Below are 27,456 nucleotides of genomic sequence, written 5' to 3' on the forward strand. Positions count from 1 at the left end.
AGTTGAAGATTTCAGAGTTTCCACCACCCTAGTCACAAATAACCAGAGCAGGGAAGAATGGGACCCTAAATGTATCATGTGACTGAATCTTGCTCTATGTCTGTTGCTCTGGGCTACTGCTGGTTTGAAATGTCTATATTAAGATGTCTTGGCATTAGGAATAATGTCATATATAATTTTGTTGATTTTATTTTAAAAACTCAGTAGACTTCATAACATACAGCAATGATCCAGTGAAACAAATCTGTAGCTTTAATTAGGCATTGAAATTAAATCATTAACAATTCCAATTATACATTTTATTTCCTAAAAAGGTATTGTATAGAAATATTACATCCTGATCATTAGAGACCACATAATCCCAACCTTCGACTTATCTTTTTCAAACAACATAAGTTGTCCTATAAGTAGAAAGTCTAGATAGGCAATGGACATGAAAAAGACACTGTGTGGGGTAATTCATCTCTGAACAAGTGCTAGTGAGGGACATGTCCTATTCTCGGACTAAGGGAGCTTTTGTTAGAAAGAGATTATGAAAAAGATTAATTATATATTGATATTTTATAGTTGTCATCTGACTTTAGCAAAAGTTTGATTAAAAATTCATGTGCAAATACAAACTGTTTTCTTCTTCTTTTCTTTCTTCATCACTTAAACCCAATGGGAGCAGTCTTCTTTCTGCATGGATCTGATTCATCATGATATATTAAGCTGTGTCATTGTTACTTCACTCTTTGGCTCTTTTCCCTGCAAATTTAGAGAGAGAAGATCATTCAATTTGTTGTCATATGCTTCCATGTTACATTTTCTCTATCTCCTATTATTTTTCAACATTAAAGGGACAACACCAACTTAAAAACACACTCTTCTTTTTGCGGATGCTTTTCCTGCCATAGTATTGTTCACTGTACGTAAGTGATGGGAAATGGCTATAGAAGTTACGCCAAACCAAAAGCATGCAACCGATATGCAGTCTTCCTAACTAGCATGGAATAAAGATAGGTTGGGTCTATAAAAAGGTCAGAGTTTCTGTAATAACGCAGGCAGTTTCAGTGATGGTCTCCCAAACACACCTGTGCCCCTCAACGACTGGACCTATATAGCCTGTGTCTGAACTGCACCGTCCGCCTGTGAAGAGCAGGAGCTACTAGGGGCAGGGACTTGACTTTTGGCTGATCCTAAACGTGAAGAGTTGTAGAGTGTCAGTGAGGGCAAGTCACCCTTACAGAGGGGGCAGAGGGAGTTCCCAGGCCAAGCTGAGCACACTAGGTGGTCTGTTTAACCAGCCTTTGGGGTCGTCCCTGGCAGAGAGAGCGGGACCGACTCAGGCTGTTCTAAGGCGGAACCTGAACTCAGAAGTAACTTCCGTGGCCCCTAGGAACCTACTGAGTGGGGCTCGGCGAGCACCCACCTTACCCTCTGGGAGCAGCTTCTTTCCCCGGGGCTGCAGGCCCTTCCCTTCCCTTCCCCTCCCCTGGCTGCCCAGCGCTGCACGCTCCGCGCGTGGCCATTGTGACCTTCACGGACAGCCCCGGCGCTGAGCCACTCAGGCTAAGGGCGGCGCACGGGGAAGGTCACAAAGCCTCGTTCCCCGGCTCAACCAGCGGCTTGGCTGTTACCGAGCATGCGTCAGCTCCCTGGGCTTGCCCACAGTGACAGCGGTCGAAGCTCGTGCTCTCGGGGTTGCTGCTGCTCGACTTGCGGTGGTAGGGTGAGCCCTGCTGCGACCCGGGCTGCGCAGGGGAGGGCTGTGCCCAGCCGAGCTGAGCCGAGCGTGTTGCAAACTGAATCCACAGAAGGACCACACACGTGGAGGCAGGGGACGGAGGGAGGTAGATCAGCAAAAGCAGGAGTGCCCCCCCTCCCCGTCCTTCACACTTTGCTACCCCTAAGTCAGTCACCAGAGGCGTGGAGGGGATAAAGTGACCAGATAGCAACTGTGAAAAAACGGGACAGGGGCCGGGGTGGGGGGGAGAGTAATAGGCGCCTATATAAGAAAAAATCCCCCAAAACGGGAGGTCACCCTAGTTGGGGCTAGAAGAGGCATTTAGATTTACAAGAGTATATTGCCACCAGAGCCGGGTTTGTAGGCAGTAAAGGCAATCTGGTGAGATTCAGCTGCCTGGCCACGATTTCCGGTATTAAAGTAGCCTGATCACTTAGCTCGATATTCTGGACTTCTTTGATGGAGTTGAACAAAGTTCCAGAGCTGCAGCATTAATTGCCTTAATGCTGCGGGATTTACCAAGCGTGTGGGATAAATGCAGAAAAACTGCTTGCCCTGGCGCACCTTTGAAGTTGAATGGCAAATCAGTACATCAAAGGAACACTGCTGCCTTCTCCGACTCCACAGGGGATGAGAGGATAGGAGGCAGGAAAGGAGGTAAACGCTTTGGCTGAAGTGGACCTGAGTCCTAAAGACTGGTGGCTCCTTTCTGATTTATTTTTTAATTGCTCCTATTCCTCCCCTCAACCATCATCAATCTAAAGCAGTGGTTCTCAAACCCATTGCCTAATCAGCACACAGCTGCAGCCCATGTGACATCAAGGGCCAAACAGGTAGTGTATATATAGTGTGGATTTAGCCCACCACCACACATGGAGAGCTGCTGCTGCATATGTGGCCCACCATGGTAACTAGGTTGAGAACCACTGATCTAAAGTTGATAGAGAAATTTTAAACTGGACGTGCTGACATTTTTAAATGTCTTCCACTGTCACCTCAGTGTCTTAATCCAAATTCTAACTCAGGTCATTTTACTTGTCTTACCTAATTTCTCCCTGCCATTTCAGATGAATGTAGTATTTTTTCACTTCTTGTTGAAACTTTTCTTTAAGTTTGTAATATGCTGTTAACCAGCTGACAATTCTACCTCTAAGGCAGTAAAACTTCAGTGATGAGTGAAGTGACCAGTGTTTTAAGTCCTTGAGGTCCCCTGGTGATAGGTCCACTGGTGAAACACATGACATTATGCCATTGTCATATCATTGGCTTCTCCCCTACCATTCCTGAAAATCGAAAGTTAACTTGCCTGCTGCAAAGTAAAGGATTAAATCAATGGATTCTCTACAGCGCTATTACTGTTTGGTGCAGAATACCTCAATTTTTCAAATTAATGCTGATGTCAATGGAAGTTGAGGGCTCTCAGCATCTTATTGGTTTGGGCTGTATAAGAGAATTAAGCCCTCAAAAGGATATGATGGTCCTTTTTTTTATTTATTTTCCCTTCAAGTCCAGTGATAAAATAATGGTCTGTTTCTTCATGTCTGATGTGTTGAAAGGCCTTGGTCGATCATAAATTTGAGGAGAAGGCAACCTCTTGGAGACGAGGATTTAGTTTTACAACTGGCAAGTATGTTACCATATAAAAGAAATAGAAAACAACCAGTTAAAATACGCTCAAAATACTTCACATAAAACCTTCAGCCGACCCTACCCACAGAATGATACATCCAAAACAGTTAAACAAAATACCTAAAACCTGATAGGATGATGTTTTCAGCCTCTCAGTTCTCATTCCATCCATGATGTTTAAAAGTTGTTCCAGTGGTTTTTGCTTTATTTGTGTAAAGACAACATTCCTTTCCACCCCAGTGGAAACCATTCTTGTTTCTACTTGAACATCAGTTGGGAGTGAACTTTTTCCAAATATTAAAGATACAACATTACAGGAGACCTCTGGGTTTCCTGCCGTCGTTTTTTGAAACAGTTAGCATGCAAGAATACCTCCCGAGACATTGGAAGCTTTTGGTGAAGGATGGGTGTATCAAACTTTGAATGATAACATCTAAGACAGAAAGCATCAGCTTTCAATATGGGTCCAGAAGTCTCTGGCAACCTCTGGTGAAGGGTAGATTAGCTGTCCATAAGCTGCTGCACCAAATACATCCAAAATCTTAAGGGGATGGAGAGGGTATTTTCCCTTTTTTCCCAGTTGCATAAATGTTTTTAAAGTGGTTCTTGAAAACTGTAAGACCCTTTGCCATGTATTAAAAATGCAAAAATAAATGAAGCTCCCCAAAAGCAGAAAAGAAAAAGTCCCAATGTAGCTGCAGATCTCCACCCTCGTTATATGTATCCTGACCCTTGGCTTATTCCTTTCTCCTCAAAAGCCTGGGGAAAGAGAGATGGCTTGCAGTGTGCCTTTAACATCAGCTGATTTGGATTATTTCGGACTAAAGGAGGGTATGAATTCCAAAGTCTAGGGCTCATCATGGAAAATGTTTTGTCAGCAGGGAAAATCCCTCTCAAGCCAAAGGGTCTCTTGTTGTCATGGAAATGCTTATGCTGTCACAAATCCATCTGACTTTGAGATAGATATATGAGAAAGTAGGAGGAATAGATAGGGCTTTATTTTATAATTATCAAAGGTTTTTAGCAAAATAAAAATATGAAAAGGGAAAAAAATCACTTTTAGGAAGGATACATTTTCAAATGTGAAAGAGCAAACAGATTCCAGTGAAACAAGGCATTCAGCCCAGCAGTCATCCCACAAAATAATATTTGTTTTGTTTTTTTTCTTTCTGATTAAGTTACAGGGTGAGTCAATAGATCTATAGATTTTGTGCCAAGCACTTAGAGTTTCATGACTTTTCAAGGATGATCTAAATTAAGGGTTGTTACTCCTTTTTCACAGTCCATAAATTTGTTACAGAAAAATATTTTAAAGAATTGTATCTTTTCATCTATGCAAACTGGACTTCAATCCACATCTGGACTCCTTGTGATAAAGACCTTTATTTTATACAAAAGTAATGAGATGCAAAACACCTTTACGACTCCTACAAAAGTGAAGTATAAGCAAAAATATCAATTATGACCTGTACTCATAACTTTACAAAAGCATTTATCAATTTTATTGACTGCATAATTGCAGTTATATTAGTCTCCTGCAAACAAATGAGACCTACTGTGTATTGCCATATTTATTTAAAAAATCGTATCTCCATAACTCATAAGTAATTTATGACCTTGTTTCCAAAGAGATCTTTTAAAGCAACAGAACACTAAACATTTAGATACTATCAGCAACCTAACATCAAATAATATTCTTACACAAAAGATAAAGTTGCATTAAGAAATTTCACCTATATATTTCAAATTTATTAGAAAGGTACAGTATTTAGCTTGAAAATAAATTCTTTTATTCCTTGGTCCCTACAGCTGGAGCTATAGCACTGTCTACAAACTGCTACAGTTAAGAAGCTTTAAATCTAACAGTTGATTTTTTGTATTATATTCTACTTGCTGAATCCACCTTACTGAGCCATCTGTACCACAACAGCTTTCCAGGCTTTGTCTTTGTCAAAATCCTTTATGGTATTACTGGAAACCTAGAAGCAAACAGGTTTCAAACAGTGTTTTAGTTAATGATTAAAGCAAGCAAATATGCAGAAGAACACAGAAATAAGAATGTGGGCTAATTTATTAAAACATATAAAAACGTTTTCTATTTTGCATTTAAATAGTGGCTTTCATCCTGAAGAATCCTAAAACACTTCAGAAATCATAATCCTACAGCATCACTGAAGTGAAGCCACCTTAGGGTCAAGGGCATCAACTCACTGATCAGGGCCAGTTCCAGGCACCAGCTCAGCAAGCAGGTGCTTGGGGCGGCAAGTCAGGCTCTTCAGCGGCGGGTCCCTCGGTCCCTCTTGGAGGGAAGGACCTGCCGCCAAAGAAGAAAGCAGCGCGGTGGAGCTGTCGCCTATCACGATCGCAGCTTTTTTTTTTCCTACCGTTTGGGGCAGCAAAAACCCTGGAGCTGGTCCTGCCACTGATGCACAACACATTGCCAAGAATGGCCAATATGGAAATTATGGCTAAGGACACTGGGATAAATCCCTATTTTTACTGAAGTGCCATAGGATCTTCAATATCCATGCACACAGATAAAACGGTTACCTACCTTTTAGTAACTGTCGTTCTTCGAGATGTGTTGTTCATGTCCATTCAAAGTAGGTGTGCGCGCGCCGTGTGCTCGCCAGCCAGAAGATTGTCCCCTAGCAGCGTCCATAGGGTTGGCCCTGGGACCCCTGGAGTGGCGCCACTACAGCGCCCTATAAAGGGCCCGCCGACCCTCCACCCCCTCTGTTTCTTCTTGCCAGCACTCCGACAGAGGGGCAGGAGGGTGGGTATTGGAATGGACATAAACAACACATCTCGAAGAACAACAGTTATTAAAAGGTGGGTAACTGTTTTTTCTTCTTCGAGTGGTTGTTTATGTCCATTCAAAGCAGGTGACTCACAAGTCTAACCTTAGGTGGCGGGGTCGGAGATCAATGCTGACTGGAGTACTGCCCGACCGAAGGCTGCATCATCCCTAGCCTGGTGGGAGATGGTGTAGTGTGATGAGAACATGTGGATGGAGGACCACGTGGCCACTCTACAGATCTCCTGAGCTGGGGTCTGAGCCAGGAACGCCGCAGAGGAGGCCTGCACCCTAGTGCAGTGGGCCATGACCGGAGAGACAGGGGTCTTAGCTATGCGGTAGCATTCCCGGATGCAGGTCGCAATCCATGAAGAGATTCGCTGAGAGGAGACCGGGAGCCCCTTCATCCTATCTGCCACTGCGATGAAGAGCTGAGTTGAGCGTCTGAACAGCTTGGTACGCTCGACGTAAAAAGCCAAAGTCCTGCGGACATCCAGGGAATGTAACCTCCGCTCCTTATTGGAAGAGTGTGGTTTCGGATAAAACACCAGGAGAAAAATATCTTGACCCATGTGGAACTGTGAGACGACTTTGGGTAGGAAAGCCAGGTGAGGTCTAAGTTGGACCTTGTCCTTATAGAAGACAGTGTATGGGGGCTCGGATGTTAATGCCCTGAGCTCCGACACCCTCCTGGCCAAGGTGATTGCCACCAGGAAGGTGGTCTTATACGACAAGTACAACAGGGAGCACGAAGCCAGAGGCTCAAAGGGAGGTCCCGAGAGGGCAAAGAGGACCAGATTCAGGTCCCAAGCAGGGGCCGGCTGACGAACATGCGGAAATAGCCTGTCCCTACCTTTGAGGAAACGCCCGACCAGCAGGTTCACAAACACCGAGATACCTCCCTCTCCCAAGATGGCCGCCCAGTGAACACGAATCAAGGAGATGGAGAGGCCCAGTTGTCTAAGGTGGAGCAAATAGTCTAGGACAATGGGGATTGGGACCCCCAGCGGACTGGGACCTCGCTGACCCGACCATATGGAGAAGCGCTTCCATTTGGCCAGGTAGGTGGCCCTAGTTGATGATTTCCTACTACCGAGCAGCACTTGTCTGGCCTGCTGGGAGCACTGCATCTCCACCGGGTTCAGCCATGGAGCATCCATGTGTGAGGTGAAGGGACTCCAGGTTCGGGTGGCAGAGGGACCCCCAGTCCTGCGTGATCAGGTCCAGGAGCAGGAGCAGCGTCAGAGGCGCCTGAACAGACGTGCAGGAGTGACGTGTACCAATGTTGGCGCGGCCACGTCGAAGCTATCAGGATTACCCATGCGTGGTCCCTGTGAATCTTCAAAATCACCCTGTGTATTGGGGATCGGAGGAAAGGCATAGAGCAGACCAACCCCCCAAGACTGTAGGAAGGCGTCCGACAGAGACCCCTGACTGCGGGCCAGGAAGGAGCAGAACCGTCGGCACTTTCTGTTTTCCCTCAAGGCGAACAGGTCTAACCAGGGAAAGCCCCAGAGCTGGAAAATTGAGCGTACCACATCCCACCGGAGGGACTACTTGTGACCCCGGAACGAGCGGCTGAGGGTGTCCGCCAAACCGTTCTGCTCCCCTGGAAGGTAGAACACCATCAGGTGGGTAGCATTGTGGACGCAGAAATCCCACAGCGCGAGGGCTTTCCTGCACAGGGGAGAGGAGCGTGCACCCCCGTTTGTTGATATAAAAGACTGCCGACATGTTGTCCGAGAGGACTGAAACACATCTGCCGGCCAGGTGGGACCAGAAGGTCAAACAAGCCAAGCGAACTGCTCTCAGCTCCCTGACATTGATATGCAACTCGAGGTTCTCCGGCGACCACAAGCCCTGCATCCTAAGGTGTCCCAGGTGCGCTCCCCAACCCCGATCCGAGGCATCCGTTACCAGGGAGAGGGAGGGTTTTCCTCCACCGCCCCTGCCTCCATGAGGGACATCACTTCTTGACTTAGAAGTTGCTCGTGAGATGGGTCCCTGAAGAGGGACGGAGAGGGGGGCTGGTGGGATGAGAGGAAGAGAACTGGATAGAATATCCCCTCTCTACCGTGCGGAGCACCCAGCTGTCTGATGTGATTCAGGACCAGGCACAGTAGAAGGGGGACAGACATGACTCAAAGGTAGGGGTAGAAGGATCCAGAGTCTTGATAGGTAGGTTGCCCTCGACCGTACCATCAAATAGGGGGTCTAGGCCCCGATGGTGGTCTCGATTGACCGGATGCCTGGCCAGAGGGGTGGCGTAGGTGACCCCTCCTGCCATTTCTGCCCCGCCTGCGCACCAGCTCCTGGCGAGTCTGAGGCTGGTAGGGGCGTGGGGCCGTCTGCGGCCTAAACTTCCTGCGCTGGGTCGCAGGGGTATGCAAGCCTAGCGAGCGAAGCAAGGCCCGCGAGTCCTTTAGGCTATGCAGACGCTTGTCCGTCTTTTCTGAAAACAACATCTGCCCCTCGAAGGGGAGGTCTTGAATGGTCTGCTGGACCTCATAGGGCAGGCCCGAGACCTGGAGCCAGGCTCCCCTCTGCATGACCAGGCCCGTGGCCAGGGTGCACGAGGCTGAGTCCGCCGCATCTAGGGCAGCCTGGAGAGAGGCTCGGGAGATCAGCTTCCCCTCCTCCACCAGGGCCGAAAACTCTGACCTCGAGTCCTCGGGAAGGAGCTCCGTAAACTTCAACATGGCTAAACACGTGTTATGACCATATCGGCTTACAATTGCCTGTTGGCTGACAATGCAGATTTGTAGGTCTGCTGTGGAGTACACTTTTCTGCCAAAGAGGTCGAGTCTTTTAGCGTCCCTGCTCTTTGATATTGACCCCTGAAACCCTTGACGCTCCCATTGGTTGGCTGCATCCACCACCAGGAAGTCCGGGGGGGTGAGTGTACAAGTGTTCGTGCCCTTTAGAAGGGACGAAATAGCGCTGCTCCATTCTCTTGGCAGTAGGGGCCAGTGAGGCTGGCGTTTGCCATAAGGTGCAGGACGTATCTGCTATGGTCTTTATCAGTGGGAGAGCCACCCTGGATGGCCCTGAGGGAGCCAGGATGTCTACTACAGGGTCCGCGTCCACCTCGATTTCCTCAGCTTGGATTGAAAGGCTCTGAGCTGCTCGCCAGAGCAGTTGTTGGAGGATTTGAGTGTCCTCCAGGGCCGGTGCAGCAGCCGTGCCCAAGACTGCTTTGTCCGGGGAGGAAGATGAGGAAATTACATGGATTGGCCCTTCCTCCAGTGCGTGCAGTCCTTCGGGGTCCTCCGGCACACTGTACTGTGGTTGCGGGGTCGGTTCCGATTCTAAATGCGGCACCACGACCGGTACCGGGGTCGCCAGTGAGAGGCTTGGTGTATCGGGCGGTGCCTGCTGAGCCCAAACTGTAGCCACTGGCGGTGCCGCTGCCCGGCTTGGGGGTGCTGAACTTGGATATGGCACACCCCTGCCCGGTGCCGGTGCCGGTGGAGGAGGCAGCTGCGCCGGGGCCACCGACGCCGAGGAGACCAAAGTCGACCTTGATCAAGGACCAGACGCCTCACCTACCAACTGGTGGTAGAGCCAGGGGGTCCAAAACAGCCACTGCGAGAGTGGATGCCATTGCTGCTGCCACTGTGGGTAACGCTGGTGGCTCGCCCCTGAAACCGATCTGCTCCGCGACCGGGTGGAGCGGTAGGAGTCTGCCTGTGAGTCTGAAGTCTCTGAGTATGAGGACTTGGGGGGAGCAGCACCCGGTGCCGTTGAAGAGTGGAGCTGAGGCGGCGGGGAGCCTCTTATCTGATCCAGTGCTGCCTTAGCAGCACGATGCGGAGAGGGAGGCGACAGCATGGCCAGCTTGCCCCTCGATTGTACTCGGGGACGGGCCGCAGTAGGCAACTCCCTATGGTGCGGGGAGGCCGGCACCAGGAGTCCCATCAAGTCTGAGGCCGCCTCAAACGCCTCCGGTGTCAAAGGGAGGCACAAGTCTCCGCTGAGGTCCGGGGATCTAGGCCGGTCTGGACTCGACTGCCCTCTCTGTGGTGCGGGAGTCGATGGAGCAGCCGAGGGCTGTAGCCCAGCCTGTCCGCTTGCACCCGGATGGCGTTGGCCTCGGGTCCTGGTGGGGTGACCGTTCCCTCACCGGCTTTCTCTTCTAGTGGGCACCAGCGACAGTGAGCGGTGCCGCACTGAGGCCGACTTCCTATGACCCAACTCTGTCCGGTGCCGGGTTTCAGACGACTTGGGCTGGGCTCTAAGTCCTGATGTTGGTGCCGGGGCACTCTGCACAGAGGAAGACATGCTGGGCACCGCCTCGGCCGTAGGCATGAATTTCCCGCAGTCCTTGCAGAGTTTAAACCCGGGGGACCCGAGCATGCCCCAGCGGGCGACAAAAACTTGGGGGGGACCCCCCAACTACCAAGAACTATACACAATGACCTAAGTAAACTAACTATAACGTAACTATATACACTGACTATACACAAGGATAGGACACTGCTAACTTGCTATGCGCAAGAGAAGTTCCAGCTAGCCATCACCGGCGGTAAGAAGGAATTGAGGGAGTGGAGGGTCAGCGGGCCCCTTTATAGGGTGCCGTAGTGGTGCCACTCCAGGGGGCGCCAGGGCCAATCCTACGGACGCTGCTAGGGGAAAATCTTCCGGCTGGCGTGCATTCAGCGCGCGCACACCTACTTGGAATGGACATGAACAACCACTCGAAGAAGAACCATGGATTCCAAAGCCAGAAGGATCCATTGTGATATCTAATCTGACCTCTCATATAACATAGGCCGTAGAACTTCCCCAGAATAATTTTTCTTGAACTTGAATATATATTTATTTAAAAATCCAATCTTGATTTAAAAAGTGCCAGTGATGGAAATCCACCATGACCCTTGGTAAATTGTTCCAATGGCTAATTACCCTCAGTGTTAAACACTGACATCTTATTTCCAGTCTGAATTTGTCTACCTTCAACTTTCAGCCATTGGATCTTGTTATACCTTTGTCTTCTAGATTGAAGAGCCCCTATCAAATATCAAATATTGATCCCCAAGTAGGAACTGACAGACTGTTGTCAAGTCACTACTTAAAACCTTTTTGTTAAGCTAAATAGATTGAGCTACTTTAGTCTATCACTATAAGGCATGTTTTCTAATCCTTTAATCATTGCCATGGCTCTTCTTTGAACTCTCTCCAATTGATCAACATCCTTCCTGAATTTTGGATACCAGAGCTGGACACAATATTCCAGCAGCGGTAACACCAGTCCTAAAAACAGAGGTACAATAACCTCTCTACCTTTACTCAAGACTTCCCTGTTTATGATCATATTAGCCCTTTTGATCATATTAGCCTTTTTGGCCACAGCATTGCACTGGGTGCTCAGGTTTAGCTGATTATTAACCATGACCCCCAAGTCTCTTTCAGAGTCACTGCTTCCTAGGATAGAGTCCCCCATCCTGTAAGTATGGTCTACATTCTTTGTTACCAGATGTATACATTTACATTTAGCCCTGTTAAAATACATATTAGTTGTATATGCCCAGTTTACCAAGCAATCCTGATTGCTTTGTATTAGTGACCTGACCTTTTCATTATTCACCACTCCCCCCAATTTTTGTGTTATCTGCAAACTTTATCAGTGATGATTTTATGTTTTCTTCCAGGTCATTATTAAAAATGTTAAATAAAGTAGGGCCAGGAGTTGATCCATGCAGGAACCCACTAGAAACACCAGCTCAGTGTTGACTCCCTGTTTACAATTACATTGAGATATATGTTAACCAGTTTTCAATCTATTTAATATGTGCCATAGTAATTTTTTATTATTTTAGTTTTTTAATCAAAATGTAATGTGGATACCAAGTCAAATAATTTACAGAAATCTAAGCATATTACATCAGCACTATTACCTTTATCAACCAAACTTGTCATCTCATAAAAAAAACATATCAAGTTAGTTTGACAAGATCTATTTGCCATAAGCCTATGTTGATTGGCTTTAATTATACTACCCTCCTTTAATTCATAAAGTAGGACTTTGGTTTTTAAGATTTCAGCTGAAAACCCTACATAAAGAAGTAAGTACTTTGAAGCAGGGGTTGTTCTGTGTTTGTACAGCACCTAGCACAATGGGGCCCTAATCCACAACTGAGGCTCTTAGGTGCTGTTGCAATCTAAATAATAATAACTATAAAACACAATTCCATTTTACCTAATTTGAAAAGATGATGAAGCTTACTCAGCCTGGCTGGGATTCAAATGTATTGTTCCAGGGAATTTAGGAATATTAATTCATATATATATATAATATGATTATATGCTGTATTTTGAAGTTTTGCAACATATATGTAGTTATTTTTGCGATAGAGCATTTTCAAAATAAAATCTTTGAATAATCTGATATTTAAAAAATAATAATCAAAATAGGTTATAGGTATTATTAAAAATTCTAAACATCTTTACTTCTGTCCTTAACATTTTTCTTTTAAAAATATTTTTTTCTGAAAAAGAATTAATAAGCACTTCAATGCTGCCTCCTGTAGCTGGTATGGGGAACAAATCACAGCTTCAAAGCTGCCAAATGTACTAGGTAGGTCGACTGGGAAGTAGCAGTGTTCCACTGGAGCAGAAGTGGGTGCTGCTGAGTGAAGTGTTAACAGCTATAGGAAAAAGAGCATGGTCCTTAGTGTTTGGAAGACCTGAATGGAGGTTGGACTTGGATAGAGACATTTTTAATTCCGATGGCTGTGCTTGTGTTTGTAACCAGTGAGGCTCCTCTCCAAGAGACCAAGCAGCAGTAACTTTAAATCAGTTCAACCACGGTGAAACCTCTGTGTTGTTGACCACCTCAGAAGTTGCTTGGGAACTAGACATTCAGGGAGTACTGCATGTGCTGAACACATGCTCCAAAATATGGAGTAAGATATCCACTGTATTAATTACTTAAAGCACACACAATGGAGCCCAAGTCCTGATCACGTCATACTGAGGAGGACAAGAACTTTGTCAAGAATTTAGTAGACTTGCTGGCTGCGGCTGAATAGGAAGTCCTCCCCTGGCTTCAGGACATGAGCAGCTGTTAGTCATTGTCAAGCCTATCTTTGGGTGAAGGTCAGCTCTGGCAGGGTAAGGTGTGTCACAAGGATGGCCCTTTAAGGGAATTTAGATGCCCAGCCAACCTCAGCTGCAAGGAGATGCTTGGGAGGTGGCAGTGCCCCTTCTACACTATACTTCAGAGAATGCCACATTAGAGGCTTCAGTAGGAACCTACAGCATGTGATTAATAATAAAACATCTTTATTAATTAAATAGCAATTATATATTTTATGCATAATGGGTCAGATCCCATTTATTCAAGAAAATATACCTCACTGAGCCAACAAAGTTATCAGATGAGGAGTTCAGCAGACCTTAGGACAAACTTCAGAGCTTGCAGAATCCAATGGGATTCATCACATTACACTCACCATACACATTTATTTGTTCTCCAAAAAGGCTTGTATGTATATAGTCCTTCTATACTAATTTTGTATTAGCACCAAATTCTCATAAATATATTGGCTCACTCTTAATTCTACTAAGTCCCGATATATTTCCATAATATTTTTTCTGAATAGAAACAGCCAGCAAAAGAGGACATTTATCTTTTTCTTTTAAATTAGTATAATAAATTTGCTTGTGAAAGGTGCCAAATGGAGAGAATTGCAGATTACTGTACATTTCCCCAGAACTGATACAAGACTAGAAATGCAGTTCAAGATTCCTCACACTGTTTAATATCCTCAACCCTAACCTTGAGTGACCAGAGCATAGATTTAGTCACAGCCTAATTTGACGCTTGGCTTCTTTGCTGATACTTCTAACAAGGGTGCCAGTAGGTGGGTTTTTGGGTTTTTTTTTTGTTTTGTTTGGGGTTCTTTTGGCTGGCACACTTGTCTCCTAGGAACCTACCAAGGGTAGCAATGGATTCTCCATCACTGGCTATTTTAAAATCAAGGTTGGTTGTTTTTCTAAAAGATATTCTCTAATTCAAATACAGCTATCAGACTTGAAGCAGGAATTAACTCAGAGAAGTCCTATGGCCTGTGTTATGCAGATCAGACTAGATGATCACAAAGGTGTTTTCTGGTCTTAAAATCTACGAAGGTCACACAGAAAGTCTATGACCTAGGCGGGAATAGAGCCCAGATCTTGATCTTAGTAATGGGCTTCAATCTCAAGGCCCTTCTTCCTCTCAAGCAAACAGCTGGCCTTACCCACAGAAGAAATGTGCAGGGCTGGTGGCTAGAAATAACAAGTGTTTTACTTATAAACTGAACAATTCATTCTGGAAGTAACTGAGAAACAATAAACCCAGCAAATCATTTTTACAGTCACTCTTCATAAGCGTTACCACTCTTTAAGGGTTCCATGTCCCATTACTTATACCACAGAATATCTCAAGTCAACTAAGAAAACTATTACTGTACTGAGTATCCTAATTTAACAAGGCAAATAAGTCATTCTGGGTGAAATTCAGCCTTAGAATGAATAAAAACATCCCTTACATTTTTAAAGGGCAATTTTAGGTGATAATTGGGAATAAATTGCTCAAATTTTACAGAAAATCGTTCACAAACTATAGATATTATAAAATTATAGTCAGATATTAGACGCTTACCTCCATTGTTCTGTACTCCTGTTTATTAATCTGTGGCATTGCCCAAGATGAATCATGCAGCTTCATTTTTGTCTTGTAACTTACACACTGGATGACAGTGCCAATGGTAAGTATTGCCTGAATTAACAGCATCAGCATCAGAAGCAACAGAAGTATATCATAAGATTGCTAAAAATAAAAATGTATATAAGTTCTTAGGTGTTTAACTATCATACCTGTCTTTTCGCCTTCTCTCACTTCATATTTTCTGGAGTTCTCCCACAGTTTACAAGTCTCAGTATGACATCTTATTTTTTTCTCTAACTAACTGATCAAACACTTTGTTGTTTTGGAAAACTAAACTGCACTGAAAAGTCTTGAACAGAGTTGGGTGACATTTGTTAGTTTTGGTTTGGTGTAAATCATTCACTTTCTATTCATATATCCTTGACTACCTGGGCATGAAGCCCTCAGGAAACTTGAGCTGGTGCAGAATGTAGTAGTACATTTCCTCAGCAACACAGGGAACTGGGATCTACAAACTCTATTAATTTTTTCCCCAAACCAAGCATTGAATGAATCCAAGTGTTTACAGGTGAACATTTAGCACTCTATGCCACTGTGCCACTTACTGGTAGGCATCCTAGGAAATGAGTTGAAAGAAATTATTCTTCATGTAAGGTTTAGAACGTTGAAGTTTGTTAGCCACAATTTTATGAACACTTGCTGAGCTCTTATGGAAAAATTCTATGGAATTTAAATAAAAAATAATTACCTTCTTATAGGTTATTTTAACCATTCTATAGAATATGATGGAGAACTATAACCCTGTTATAGTCTTCTATAGGATGATTCAAAATAACTATAGAAAGGATAGTTTTAGGATGTTATATAAGTTTTTAGAGTAATTTCCAAAACATTTTAGTCATTCTCCTTAATACAGCTCTCTATATTCTTATGATACATAACTCATAATACTCTTTATTTACTCTGTCTGAATTGCTAATTGGTGGATGCTAATTTTTCAAAAGAGTAAAATACGTACTTTAACTGCTGGTGGATAATTTTTAAAGATGTCAATAACTCGCATGATACTGAAGGATAAGTATCCAGAAGCAGTGAACAACAATGGAGAAGTGACACTGCTTATGGCAATCAGGACCTCAACCTAGTTAAAACAAGATATTAAACTTTAAATTAAGATGTTAAACTTGTGTTAAATAAATAAAAATATGAGCAAATAACATTGGTTCTTGATTCCACTTCTGCCTGCAGCAAGTGTAATGGGAGTGTGTGGTAAAAATATATAGGAATGGCCCAATCTGCAAGCCACCCATGCTCAGATCTCTCCTCTAAGTATGTACAGAAGCAGGAGTTCATATTCATTATAGAAGCTGAACGCTACTAGCTAAGAACTCTATTGCTTTGTAGTACATATAAACTCATTTCCAGTCGAAATTCAAGAAGGTTGTTGTATTGTTTTGTTTTGAATATGTCTTTCAAGTACAGGCAGAGGAAACAAAAATGGATTAGGGACACTATTCCACTAGCATGGAAGGGACACTATTTTTTTTTCATTTACATAAAACAGTGAGAATTACAGCCAAACATTATGTGATCTATACATGCTAAATAACTAAACCAACAGATTCTGGTGGTTTCAGGTAAGTTTCCTGATGACAATAATGGACTGGTTTTCATTCAAAGATAATTCTGTAGGGTAAAATTCTGTTTCAATTACTGCCATAGATCATTACTGTCTTAAGTGTGGCTGCGTGGGTCTAACTGAGAACAGAATTTGGACTACTAGCTGTTTGGTGAGGCAGACCCATTTTGTGTCCCTCCTGACTCTCCTTACCATCTCTGTAGTAATGTCCACAACTTCCCCTGAAATATCCAGTACAAATAAATATTTTGTACATTTTAATCAATTAAAAATCTATTTTGGTTAATGCACTAATGGTATATCGCATGAGGAAAGCCAACTGAACTCTATTTTAGTACAATTAACTTTATAAGTACACAGCCAAGCACTCCATTGGCCTCCTTTCTAACAGTATTGAGTATTCCCAGGACCCCGACATCTATTTTGTTATATTTAGTATATAACTTTTTATGGTCACTTTACAGTGAACATATATTAGTTGTATGATTATCACCAAAGGACTTTATTCATAATATTCCATTATAGCACAATATCTGAACATTACACATATACTTACCAAACATTTACTTGGATATTCAGCAGCTATATGACTTGCAATGGCACTTGGAAAGCACTGAAAAGAACACAAAGACATTAGAAAACATTAAGAACTAGCTCTTCGGCTGGTGTAAATTGGCATAGCTTCATTGACTGCAGAGGAGCTATATTGATTTACATTAGCTGAGAATCGGGTCCTCAGTTTGCTCCAAATAATGTGAAATTTTGTTATAAAGTTAAAATTTTGTATAAAACTGTATAGGTAATATTTATGGTACTAATTTAATGGGGAGAAAAATTACCTCAAAAACTTTATTGCCATTAATGGAGTGTTCTGTACTACTAAATCTATACCTATCAAGATGAGACTATTACCCACGTAGCCTAAGTCAGTAGGTCTTCCATGTGCTAACATCCTACTGAGCTTGAATTTAGCACGCTAAAGGATTCTGGGTGAATTCACCCGGGAACTGGTGTCCCTCTCCATTTTGTGCTGAGGAGATTGCTAGCCGCCGGATCCATGTAAGCATGGATCCAGTGGTTTCTCCACTACCTGTCCCCTCAGTGGCATGGAGGCATGCACAGTCACCCCTTATGAATCTTCTTCTCCTATCTGCAGCTCTCATTATGTTGTTATCATCATGAAGGGTTTTACACTGAGGTGAATGTCCACTGCCAATTATTGGCAGGTTCAAGTATGTAATTGGGACAGCCACTTAATCAAGATCATAGGCTGACAATGGCATCCTAAGGATTTCACTGTAGTGAAATGCAACCCAGATATTTAATTTTGCAGACTGAAAGATGGTAATTTAAAAACACGGACCTGTTTAGTAAAGAATAGCCCCTTTAACAGCCTTATTTTATTGCTGATTTCAATGGGAATTTTACCTAAAGAAGGCACTTACATTCTAATACAGTGTTGTAAATCAAAAAGCAAGCATGCTAGATAATTTAGCACTATCGTTAAAAAGCATTAATTTTTTGTAAGGCAGCGATTGAAAATTAATTTGAGAGCCAAATAAACATCAGGCTTAGAGAGACAATGTATAAAAAGCTACATTTAATAGTGTAGTACTTACAGCCACTAAGATCCAAAAGAATGTTACTGAAAGGTATGGACCTGAGACTAACACATCCATATTCAAAGCAATTATTCCACCAAATACTGCAGAAATTCCAATAATCACTTCAATTACCTGAAAAAAATTAGAGAACCAAAATAATTAGCAATGAATTTGACTACAACAGTCATTTCAGTTGTGTAGGTAGGATGCCTCCTAGACATTAATGGATGCATTTATGACATGAGAAATGTTTAAGGCCAATACTACACTCATGAAAGACTACGGCAAAGCTTCCATTAGTTAAAATGGAAGTAAGACTGGCCCCATTCTACATGTTTAAAATTTTATTCAGTGTTTCCACTAAAAAATAAATTGTCATGCCTGCAATTGTTTCTTATTTAATCATCAAGTAGACTTTTCCTTCCTGTTTAGGACAGTTGGAATTTATCGTGCAACATCAATGCATATCTCATGTTCATGTTGGCACATTATAACAAGCCTGTTCCTGAAACTATTACACACAGAACTCTCACCGGCTTTAAAGGAGTTCAGTATGTGAAAAGATGAGAGAATAAATTCATATATCTCAAGAAAACAAAGCTTTTCTTACTGAATAGGATTTCAGAATTCGAGTAGGAAAGCTGACATCATTCAAAATGCTGGTACTGTCATATACGGTACTCTAAAGGTTAAAAAGAAACATGATCTGAAAGAAGTATGCAGTTTAGCAAGGGCCAGGTTGTGGCTTGACTCTACACAGTATAAGGGGCAGTCAGTCGTATCCTCGCAATCACTTCTGAAGTCTGCCTGCAGCTTGATTATAAGGTTGTGAGGAAGAGCAGGTGTTGCATGCCCTGTTCCCAGGGAATGAGTAGAGCATTGGTTCCACCCCCTACCACACTGGCCACAGCAGACGATCAAAAGCGAAGTAAGAGTCAGCAGCAAATTTCCTTCCCCTGGGAGCAAGTGGGGAGCAGGGAAGGAATCATAGCTCTCTGAACCACAATTTTTTTCTACACCATCTCAGGATGTTGTATAAATGTTTGCTACATAGCTTTGCATAGCAAACAGCATTACCACTGGATTACAAAATGGCATAGATACAGGGCCAGTTTCCCACAGTGCAGCCCATTTGCACTACTACAGTGTTGCAAAAGGGCCAAAAAATTGTCAGATCTCTCAAGATGAGGATTCTACCAGTGTGGGATAGCTATCTCTGATGCCAGCACCTTACCCACCGCAGTTCATGGTATAGGAAACATCTGTGGGTGTTTGCTTCATTCTGTGAAGAAACATGTGCTGTTGCAGAAATCATATAAGGTGGGATCTTGAAAAGTGCCTATGTGACTTAAGAGTACAAGTGTCATTGACTTTCTAAGTCACTTAAGGTGGTTTTGAAAATCCCACCCACAGCCACAAATCCTGCACCCAGCACTCAGCCCATGCTACCCATGTTAATACTGGGGAACTCTGCATAGGCAATGTGGGAAGGAATCTACCCTCTTCCTCAAGCCCCAGAACAGCAGCAAAGCTTTGTACATATGCATGCCTGAAGGACGGAATGGCTCAGAGTATCTGCACAATTATGGTGTCCTTCAACCACACTACCCGTCTACTGTCAAAGTCTCCCAATGGAGTTATGCTCTACAAAAAGCAAGGAATATGGATGCCCTGCATGAGCTCATGGTATCCTGACCATGGTGCACAGTACTGTTATAGTAGTCACACTTTGCACAGGGCCCTCTGTACCTTCGGAGATGGGAGAAAATGTGGGCATCATTATATTATAGTAGACACTCATTAGTAGCAACATATTGGTGCCCTTTTGCTGTTGCTCCTAAGTAGCTGTCGCTGTTAGGGGGAGTGTCATCTGACCAAAACTGTATGAAGAGTTAAGAGTGTTTCAAAAGGGGTGTGGCAGCCATGCTTTGGGGGTGGGGCAGGATTGGAGACCTCAAGTTTTGGGAGAATGGGCAAGGGCACCCTGTGTTTGACATGGGAGCCCCCAGTTTGCAAAATGGCTGATCGAGCCCAGCTGCCGGGAAAAGGCTGAGGATACTTCTGCGGGTAGCTTTATGCCCCACTCTGGCGAGGGCTGCTTGGCTGGAGGAGTGTGGAGGTGGCTCCTAGCACAGACAGCAGAGACAGGAGCAGGGAAGCGGACAGGTCAGTGCTCTGGGGAGGGAGGTCCCCCGAACCCTCACTGCAAAACAGCACACACGTACCCCGCCACTGGCAACCAAGATGGAGGGGACAGCTCAGTGCACGGGGGGTTCCCCCATATGTCCCACTTCAAAACAGTAACCCCCCGCCCCCACTGCCTGTAAGCCAGATGCTGAGGATAGGAGGAGGAAACCTTTCAGCTTTGCCTCTGATGCTTCCCTGACTCCAGCTTCCCTCCCTGAAAAATCCCCTCTCTTCCAGATCCTCTCCCCAACCTTCCCCTACATATAATCTCCATGCAGGCTCTGTCAGACAGGGCAAGCTGAAGGGTCAGGAGGGGAGTGGAATGATGCAGTTTGGGACAGAGGAGGAAATACCCTATATGACCCCCATCTCCACCCCTGGATGTGACATTACATCACAACATCACAAATGTTGCTCTTATGTGGCAGCTATGTTACTGTTACTGAGTAGACAATTCACAGTAGGGAAAGAGTTCCCAGGGGAAAATATTGCTTTTAAGCAGCCGTTGTTCTTGCAAGGTGTTGCTGCAAACAAGTGTCTCCTGTACTTTGATTTCTCTTATTTATTGTTCTGAATCAATTTCACAATTAAATATAAAATTATTATATAAAGATGAAGTCACTAGTACTTAGTCAACATAAAGAAAGAAGGGGAGAAGTGACCTGTTTAAGCACACACCCTTAAGAAAACAAACAAAAATGAAATTAACGAATTATAGTTCTTAAGGAAAAACCTACTTTCTTCCTCCTACAGCAGTCTTCATTAGACCTAGCTGAAATGATCACAGTAGTTGCCATGAAGATTTCCAGCAGAATTAGCAGAATCAAGTTGAAATTTATCTGCCAACAGAATCCCATATCAAACTGCATTAAATAAGTAATATTAAAAAACATAACTGCTATAAAATTTTAGCAAACTGTTGACCCATGATTAATAAGTTCCTATTGTTTTTTCATTTCAGTCCTGCTTTCTAAATGATCAAAGTTATACCTTGTCTTTCACATATATCTGGCATACCAGGCTTCTTGAAGAAAATCAGAACAGGCAGATTTCAGAGGCCGTTTTTGGTCACTGAAATTGATCTTCCTCACTGTGTCACGTTTAGGTGTAAGCATATTGTGATCCTTGACATATTTAGCTTCTAGGGAAAGTGGCAGCACAAAGAACAACAAAAAATAAAGATACTATTTGGCTGAAGTATCAATTTCATATTTTAAAATCAGAAGCAAACACCTTTTTACATATGCACATTAAAAGACATACTGTAGAATAGAAGTTAAAGAGATATTTCTAAACATTAGAAGAAATCCTCACTGAAACTACCCCCTGCCTCTGTAAATGCTACATCTGGCTAGGGAGGTTTTCAAATCTTATAATGTTTTAGGAAAGGATTTTGGAACCACATGAATTCACTGCTCATGATCCTCCTCTGTGGCTGAGGAGCATGCAGTGCCACTTGCAGAAAGGGAGTAGGTAATGAATGTGACAAAGCCACCTTTGCACTTGACAGATCTTGGGTCAGTTATCCACAAGACTAGTGTCCCAGCATAAATCAGAGCTGCCTGAAGGTGTGTCTAACTTGTACCGGCTGCAATGGTCCAAAAAGACTGATATAGCACCCAGAGAGTGCCAGGATTCAGGGAAATCCCAGTCATATACCCTTTTCCTTGGCCACTCTTCTTATGCTAACAGCTGAGGAAGAATGTGGTGGTACAGGCAGACTTTTTGGATCTGTTTACACAGCAAAGACAAACCTATGGCTGGCCCATGCCAGCTGACTCAGGCTCGTGGAGTTCAGGCTGTGGGGCTGTTTCATTGCTATGAAGACTTCCAGGCTCAGGCTGGAACCTAAGCTCTGGGATCCTCCAATCCCACAGGGTGCTAGACCCCAGGCTCCATCCCAAGCCCAGAAATCTACACAGCAATGAAATAGTCCTGCAGCCGGAACACTGCGAGCCCAAGTCAGCTGGCACCGGCCAGCCATGACTGTCTAATTGCTGTGTAGACATGCCCTTTGTCACCAGAAGATTCCCCTTCACTGGGATGATCCACAAATGGCTGGCTACGCTGACTCCAGGGCTATTTTGCACTGGGGAAGCACCACAAAGCAGCCACAGCACAGCCTGGGATTGGGCCCCATAGGGTATTTATCTTAACATTTACAACATTTTTTTAAAAAGTTATCTGTGAAGATGAGTAACATTGCTGACGAAGAACAAAGGCCCCCCACAGATCGTGTTGCTTTAAGTCATAAACTGCTTTGAATTAAACAGAGATTTAATATTTTATGAGTCCAATATCCTCCAAATTATTATCAATAAACCCACGTCGGGCCTAATGACTAATATTTCCCTGTGCGGTTTCCATGAACCATATAATGAATCATCAGAGACATATTATAATGGTTATGAAAGGAGCAAGTAGGGAGACTAGAATAAACTATTTGTCTCATGTACTGAAGTCTCTTTGCACTACATAGCCAGTGCAAAGCAGCCATAAAGGTGGCATAGCTGGCCTTGGGAGGATCACTCCAGTGTAAGGAGATCCTCAAGTAGTACAGAACCATCATAGCACCATAGATCAGCCTGGTGCACAGCTAGTCCAGGATCAAAGAAGCACAGAAATCCACACCTGCAGCTGAGGATCTGGGCCACAGAATCAATATGCAATTTATCTGCTTTCAGATGTCTTGGAAAAGTATGACGAACCAGCCAAAGATGTCTTATGATTGTCATACTAGACCAGGAGTCGGCAACCTTTCAGAAGTGCTGTGCCGAGTCTTCATTTATTCACTCTAATTTAAGGTTTTGCATGCCGATAATACATTTTAATGTTTTAGAAGGTCTCTTTCTATAAGTCTATAACATATAACTAAACTATTGTTGTATGTAAAATGAATAAGATTTTTAAAATGTTTAAAAAGCTTCATTTAAAATTAAATTAAAATGCAGAGTCCCCCCGGACTGGTGGTCAGGACCCCGGCAGTGTGAGTGCCACTGAAAATCAGCTCGCGTGCTGTGTTCAGCACACGTGCCATAGGTTGCCTACACCTGTACTAGACTATAGAATTTGGCAAATCGGAAATTACATTTGTTTGGGTTATAAATTTACCTCTCTCTAACTTCTACATGTTTCTAAATTTCTAACCCTATACCCAAATTCCGTGCCCCCTCCCTCCCACCACCATGCACACACACACTGTACTTTAATCTGCACTGAAGTCTCTGAGATGGCAGTATGGTTGAGTGGATAGAGCACTAGCCTGAGGGATGTGGGCTCAATTCTGAGCTCTACCACTGGCCTGTTGGTTGACCGTAGATAATTCACTCACCCTTTCTGTGCCTCAGTTTTTCCTTCTGTAAAATGGGGATTATGACACCTCCTTTGTAAAGTGCTTTGAGATATACTGATGAAAAGCACTATATAAGAGCTAAGTATTATTACTATGATCAAAATACTTTAATCTCACTACAGTTGGCAGTACACAATAGTATGGTAATGCAGATTACCATGCAACCTGAACAAAATGGTTACGTACCTGTACAGTAACTTTTGTTCTTCTAAATGTTTTGGGCACATATAAATTCTACTGCAGGTGTATGTGCGCCCAACACACTCGAGTCAGAGGCTTGACAGCAGTACAACTAAATTGTGTATGTGCTTTTGTTCTCCTCATGCACTGAGTCTAGGGCATAAAAGGGGCTTGTCTACCACCTCCTTCTCCATTTTTCGCACCGCTGTGTGTCTAGTGTCTGCAGTAGTGGGAAAGATGGAAGGGTCATGGAATGTATATGTGCACAATACTTCTTGAAGAACAACAGTTACTGTACAAGCAAATAACCTTTTCCCTGTTTGGAATGATTATTGGGCACATATATTTTCCACTGCAGGTGACTCATCAGCTGTTTCCTTCCAGGTTGTGGGACTTTGGATGATCTGCACAGAGACTGTAGCACCAACTTGACAAAGTTGGCATTGTCATGAGAGTCTTGAGCGATGACAAAATGTCTGGAAAAGGTATGTACAGATGACCACATTCCTGCTCTGCAGATATCTGTTATCAGAGTGTTGCTGAGGAAAGCTGATAAAGTGGACTAAGCCCTGGTGGAGTAAGACATAATGCTTGGTGGAGGACTTTAGAAAGATCATAGCAGAGTTTAATGGAGTCAGAAATCCAGTCAGAAATATGCTGAATTGACACTAAATGGCCTTTATTCTCTTAGCATATACTACAAAGAGCCAGGGAGATTCTCTAAAGTAATGTTTCTCAAGCTTTTTGATAACAAGGACCAACTTGCCACCTTGCTGCCTTCTGAAACTGTCAGGGAGATCTCAGGGACTGGCACAAGTTCAAGGACCAATCATTGAGAAAGGACGGAGTGTGATCTAGATAGAATGCCAAAGCTATGCGAATATCTCAGGTGTGGAGTCTTTCTTTGGCTTTGGAAGAGTGGCATAGGCACCAACTCCGTGCATGCTCTGGAGCTCAGGAACTCATGGAAAAAAACAGTGAGTGTTCAACACCCAGGAGCCAGAGTTTGAGTGTGGAATGTGATGAGTTCTGTGCTGCTAACAACTTCTGCCTTTGGGGCAGGGAGTTTGTTTATAAACAGAGAAAGGGTGATTAAGATACAAAAAGCTTTCATTAAATTAAATTAAGGATCATTAGATGATCCTGAAAGCATTCCCAGGCACTCCAGTTAAAAGATAGGAAACAAAGGGCAGGAATAAATGATCCATTTTCCAGAATGGAGAGAAGTAAATAGTGCTGTTCAACATATTCATAAATGATCTGCAAAAAGGTGGCAAAGTCTGCAGATCATACAAATTACTCAATACAGTTAAGTCCAGAACCGACTGCAAAGAGTTACAACGGGATCTCACAAAACTGGGTGATTTGGCAATAAAATGCCAGATTAAATTCAATGTTAAATGCAAAGTAATGCACATGGCAAAATATAATCCCAACTTACATAAAAAATGGTGGTGCCTAAATTAGCGGTTACCCATCATGAAAGAGATCTTGGAGATATTTGCAGTACTCTGGAAGCACTATTTTCCAGAGTACTGCAAATTCATAAGGATTCTTCTCACTGTGCCTGTATCATCCTGAACTCAATCTCCAGCTTCAGAAGACTTAAAAATTATCTCCAGTCATCAATGAGAGAGACACAACTGAATAATGTAGCTGTCCTTACCGTGCATCAAGACAATACCAGGGAACTAGATGTAAATAAGAGCGTTGACAGTTTCATCTGGAAATCTACAGTGAGACATGATGTCTTTAAACTGGGACGTTAGTGAAGACAGCTTGTAGGTGATTGGCATGATTTTAATATACTGTAATTCATTATAATGTAATTAAGTAGTTCATAACAATTGAATCATTATTAAAATAGTAACGATACCAATGATAGATACATTCATTAGCTAGAATATGAAAGAAGTATATAAATATACTGAAAATAGCCTCCTCCCCAAACATACGCCTCCCTTTAAAAGCACCCACTGGCAAAAATAAAAGTTAGCACCTATGAAGAGTGGGGTGTGGCCTAAGGGAAACCTTGTCTTCATGAAAGACTGAAAGGAGAGTCAGCTAGAAGAGCCTGAAGTTCTGAAACTCGCCTTGAAGACGTGGTTACCACCAGAAATGCCGTCTTCATAGATGATAAAGATAGTGAGGTTGTCACCAGAGGGTCCCAGAGGATTAAAGTCCTGAGAAGGTACAGGATCAGACACAAGCAGATAGACAATGACTAGACACTTGACAAATCTTGAAACCAAAGGGTGAGAGAAAATAGAAAAGCCATCAACTGGTGGGTGAACTGCAGATATGGGAGCCAGGTGGACCCTCATGGAACTAAATGAAAGGCAGATGATTTCAGGAGTAATGGATAGTCAGTAGAAGTCTAACCTCTGTGATGGGGAGATAAACATTAAGATCACACTGTGGCACTCTGCACCTCATTGCAGCTCCCTGGAACCTCCATATTCACTACTGTCATTCAGGGCCGCCCGGGGGGGTGGGGAGCAAGTGGGGCAATTTCCACAGGCCCTGGGTCCCACAGGGGCTCCGTGAGCCACTCCGGGTTTTTGGCGGCACTTCGGCGGCGGGCCCTTCACTTGCTCCGGGTGTTTGGCGACAGGTCATTCAGTGCAGCGGAAGACTCGGAGCAAGTGATGGACCTGCCGCTGAAGTGCTGCCGAAGCCTTGGAGTGCCGCCCGGTGAGTACAAGCACTGGGGAAAAAGAAAAAAAAAAGCTGCGATCGGCAGCACTTAGGCTGCTCTACCGCCTCTGCTTCATTCTTCGGCGGCAATTCAGTGGCAGGTCCCTCTTGGAGGGAAGGACCCACCGCTGAATTGCCACAGAAGACCTGGCCCTGCCCCAGGCCTCCTGAATCCTCTGAGTGGCTCTGCTGTCATTTTGTATAAAGTATGCCTTATGAAGTATCATTTTAAAAGTCTTGATCTGTTGAACATTAATATCCTGTGCTAACATTGTATGAAAAGTTATGAAGTTTTCCTATGTGTGTGTTACTGAAATATGTTGTGAGGTTGGGAAAACTCACAACCAGCCTTTCAGGTACAACTATGGAGTAACCAGATGGGCTGATGGCCCATTAAACGAAATCCACTCCCAGCGGCCATTCCAGAAGACTTCTCAGAGACAACACATACACAATGGAGACTGCTTGACCAATGCAGATTGCCTGATCCTCACATCAAAAGATCTTTCCAGCAAGCTGGAAGAAACTATAAAAAAGGGGAAGTGACATTATGACTTGACCTCACTTCCACACTCAACACTTGGAAACACATCTGGAGAACAAAGACTTTGAACTGGGGAGGCTAGTCCCAAGCTAGAAAAGCATCCCAGGCTGTGTATTGAGGAACCATACCATCCTTCACGATGAGACACTGCTTGATTCAAATCATGTTTAGTGTGTAGAACTCAGACTGCGAATTTATTTTTGTGTCTTAAGTAACCATCTTTGATCTCTACACTTGCTACTTATAATCACTTAAAATCTATCCTTCTGTAGTTAATAAATTTGTTTTATATTTTACCTAAAACTATGTGTTTTGGTTGAAGTGCTTGGGAAATCTCAGCTCAGTTTAACAAGGCAAATGTGTGTCCTCTCCACACTGAGGGAGGGGAAAACTGGGCTTCTGACCAGGACAAGACAGTACAGTTCTGGGGTGCTAGGCTGGGGAGCTG

General features: G+C 43.7%; 2 protein-coding genes across 11 annotated transcripts in view; both read right to left on the minus strand.

Annotated features, from left to right (window-relative positions):
- The window catches only part of TTLL8 (tubulin tyrosine ligase like 8), a 60,930-nt gene extending 59,380 nt beyond the window's left edge, over positions 1-1,550 (minus strand). For 5 of the 6 annotated variants that reach the window (XM_032769390.2, XM_032769393.2, XM_032769391.2 and 2 more), the window contains exons 1-2: positions 1,417-1,550; positions 622-747 (exon numbers count right to left, since the gene is read on the minus strand). In XM_032769390.2, coding sequence (XP_032625281.1) covers positions 622-700 — 79 coding nt within the window. In that variant the 5' untranslated portion in view covers positions 701-747; positions 1,417-1,550. Of the gene's footprint in view, positions 1-621; positions 748-1,411 lie in introns of all 6 variants that reach the window. The other variant, XM_032769388.2, reaches the window with a different exon arrangement.
- A 2,878-nt stretch (positions 1,551-4,428) lies between these two features.
- MLC1 (modulator of VRAC current 1) overlaps positions 4,429-27,456 on the minus strand; it is a 39,010-nt gene continuing 15,982 nt past the window's right edge. For all 5 annotated transcript variants that reach the window (XM_032769400.2, XM_032769396.2, XM_032769397.2 and 2 more), the window contains 7 exons: positions 20,973-21,074; positions 18,659-18,730; positions 18,064-18,180; positions 17,001-17,057; positions 15,824-15,946; positions 14,800-14,967; positions 4,429-5,334 (listed from right to left, as the gene is read on the minus strand). In XM_032769400.2, the coding sequence (XP_032625291.1) occupies positions 5,260-5,334; positions 14,800-14,967; positions 15,824-15,946; positions 17,001-17,057; positions 18,064-18,180; positions 18,659-18,730; positions 20,973-21,074 (714 nt within the window). In that variant the 3' untranslated portion in view covers positions 4,429-5,259. The remainder of the gene's footprint in view (positions 5,335-14,799; positions 14,968-15,823; positions 15,947-17,000; positions 17,058-18,063; positions 18,181-18,658; positions 18,731-20,972; positions 21,075-27,456) is intronic.

The sequence above is a fragment of the Chelonoidis abingdonii genome, chromosome 1 (genome assembly GCF_003597395.2).
Source record: "Chelonoidis abingdonii isolate Lonesome George chromosome 1, CheloAbing_2.0, whole genome shotgun sequence".
NCBI classification, from domain to species: Eukaryota; Metazoa; Chordata; order Testudines; family Testudinidae; genus Chelonoidis; species Chelonoidis abingdonii.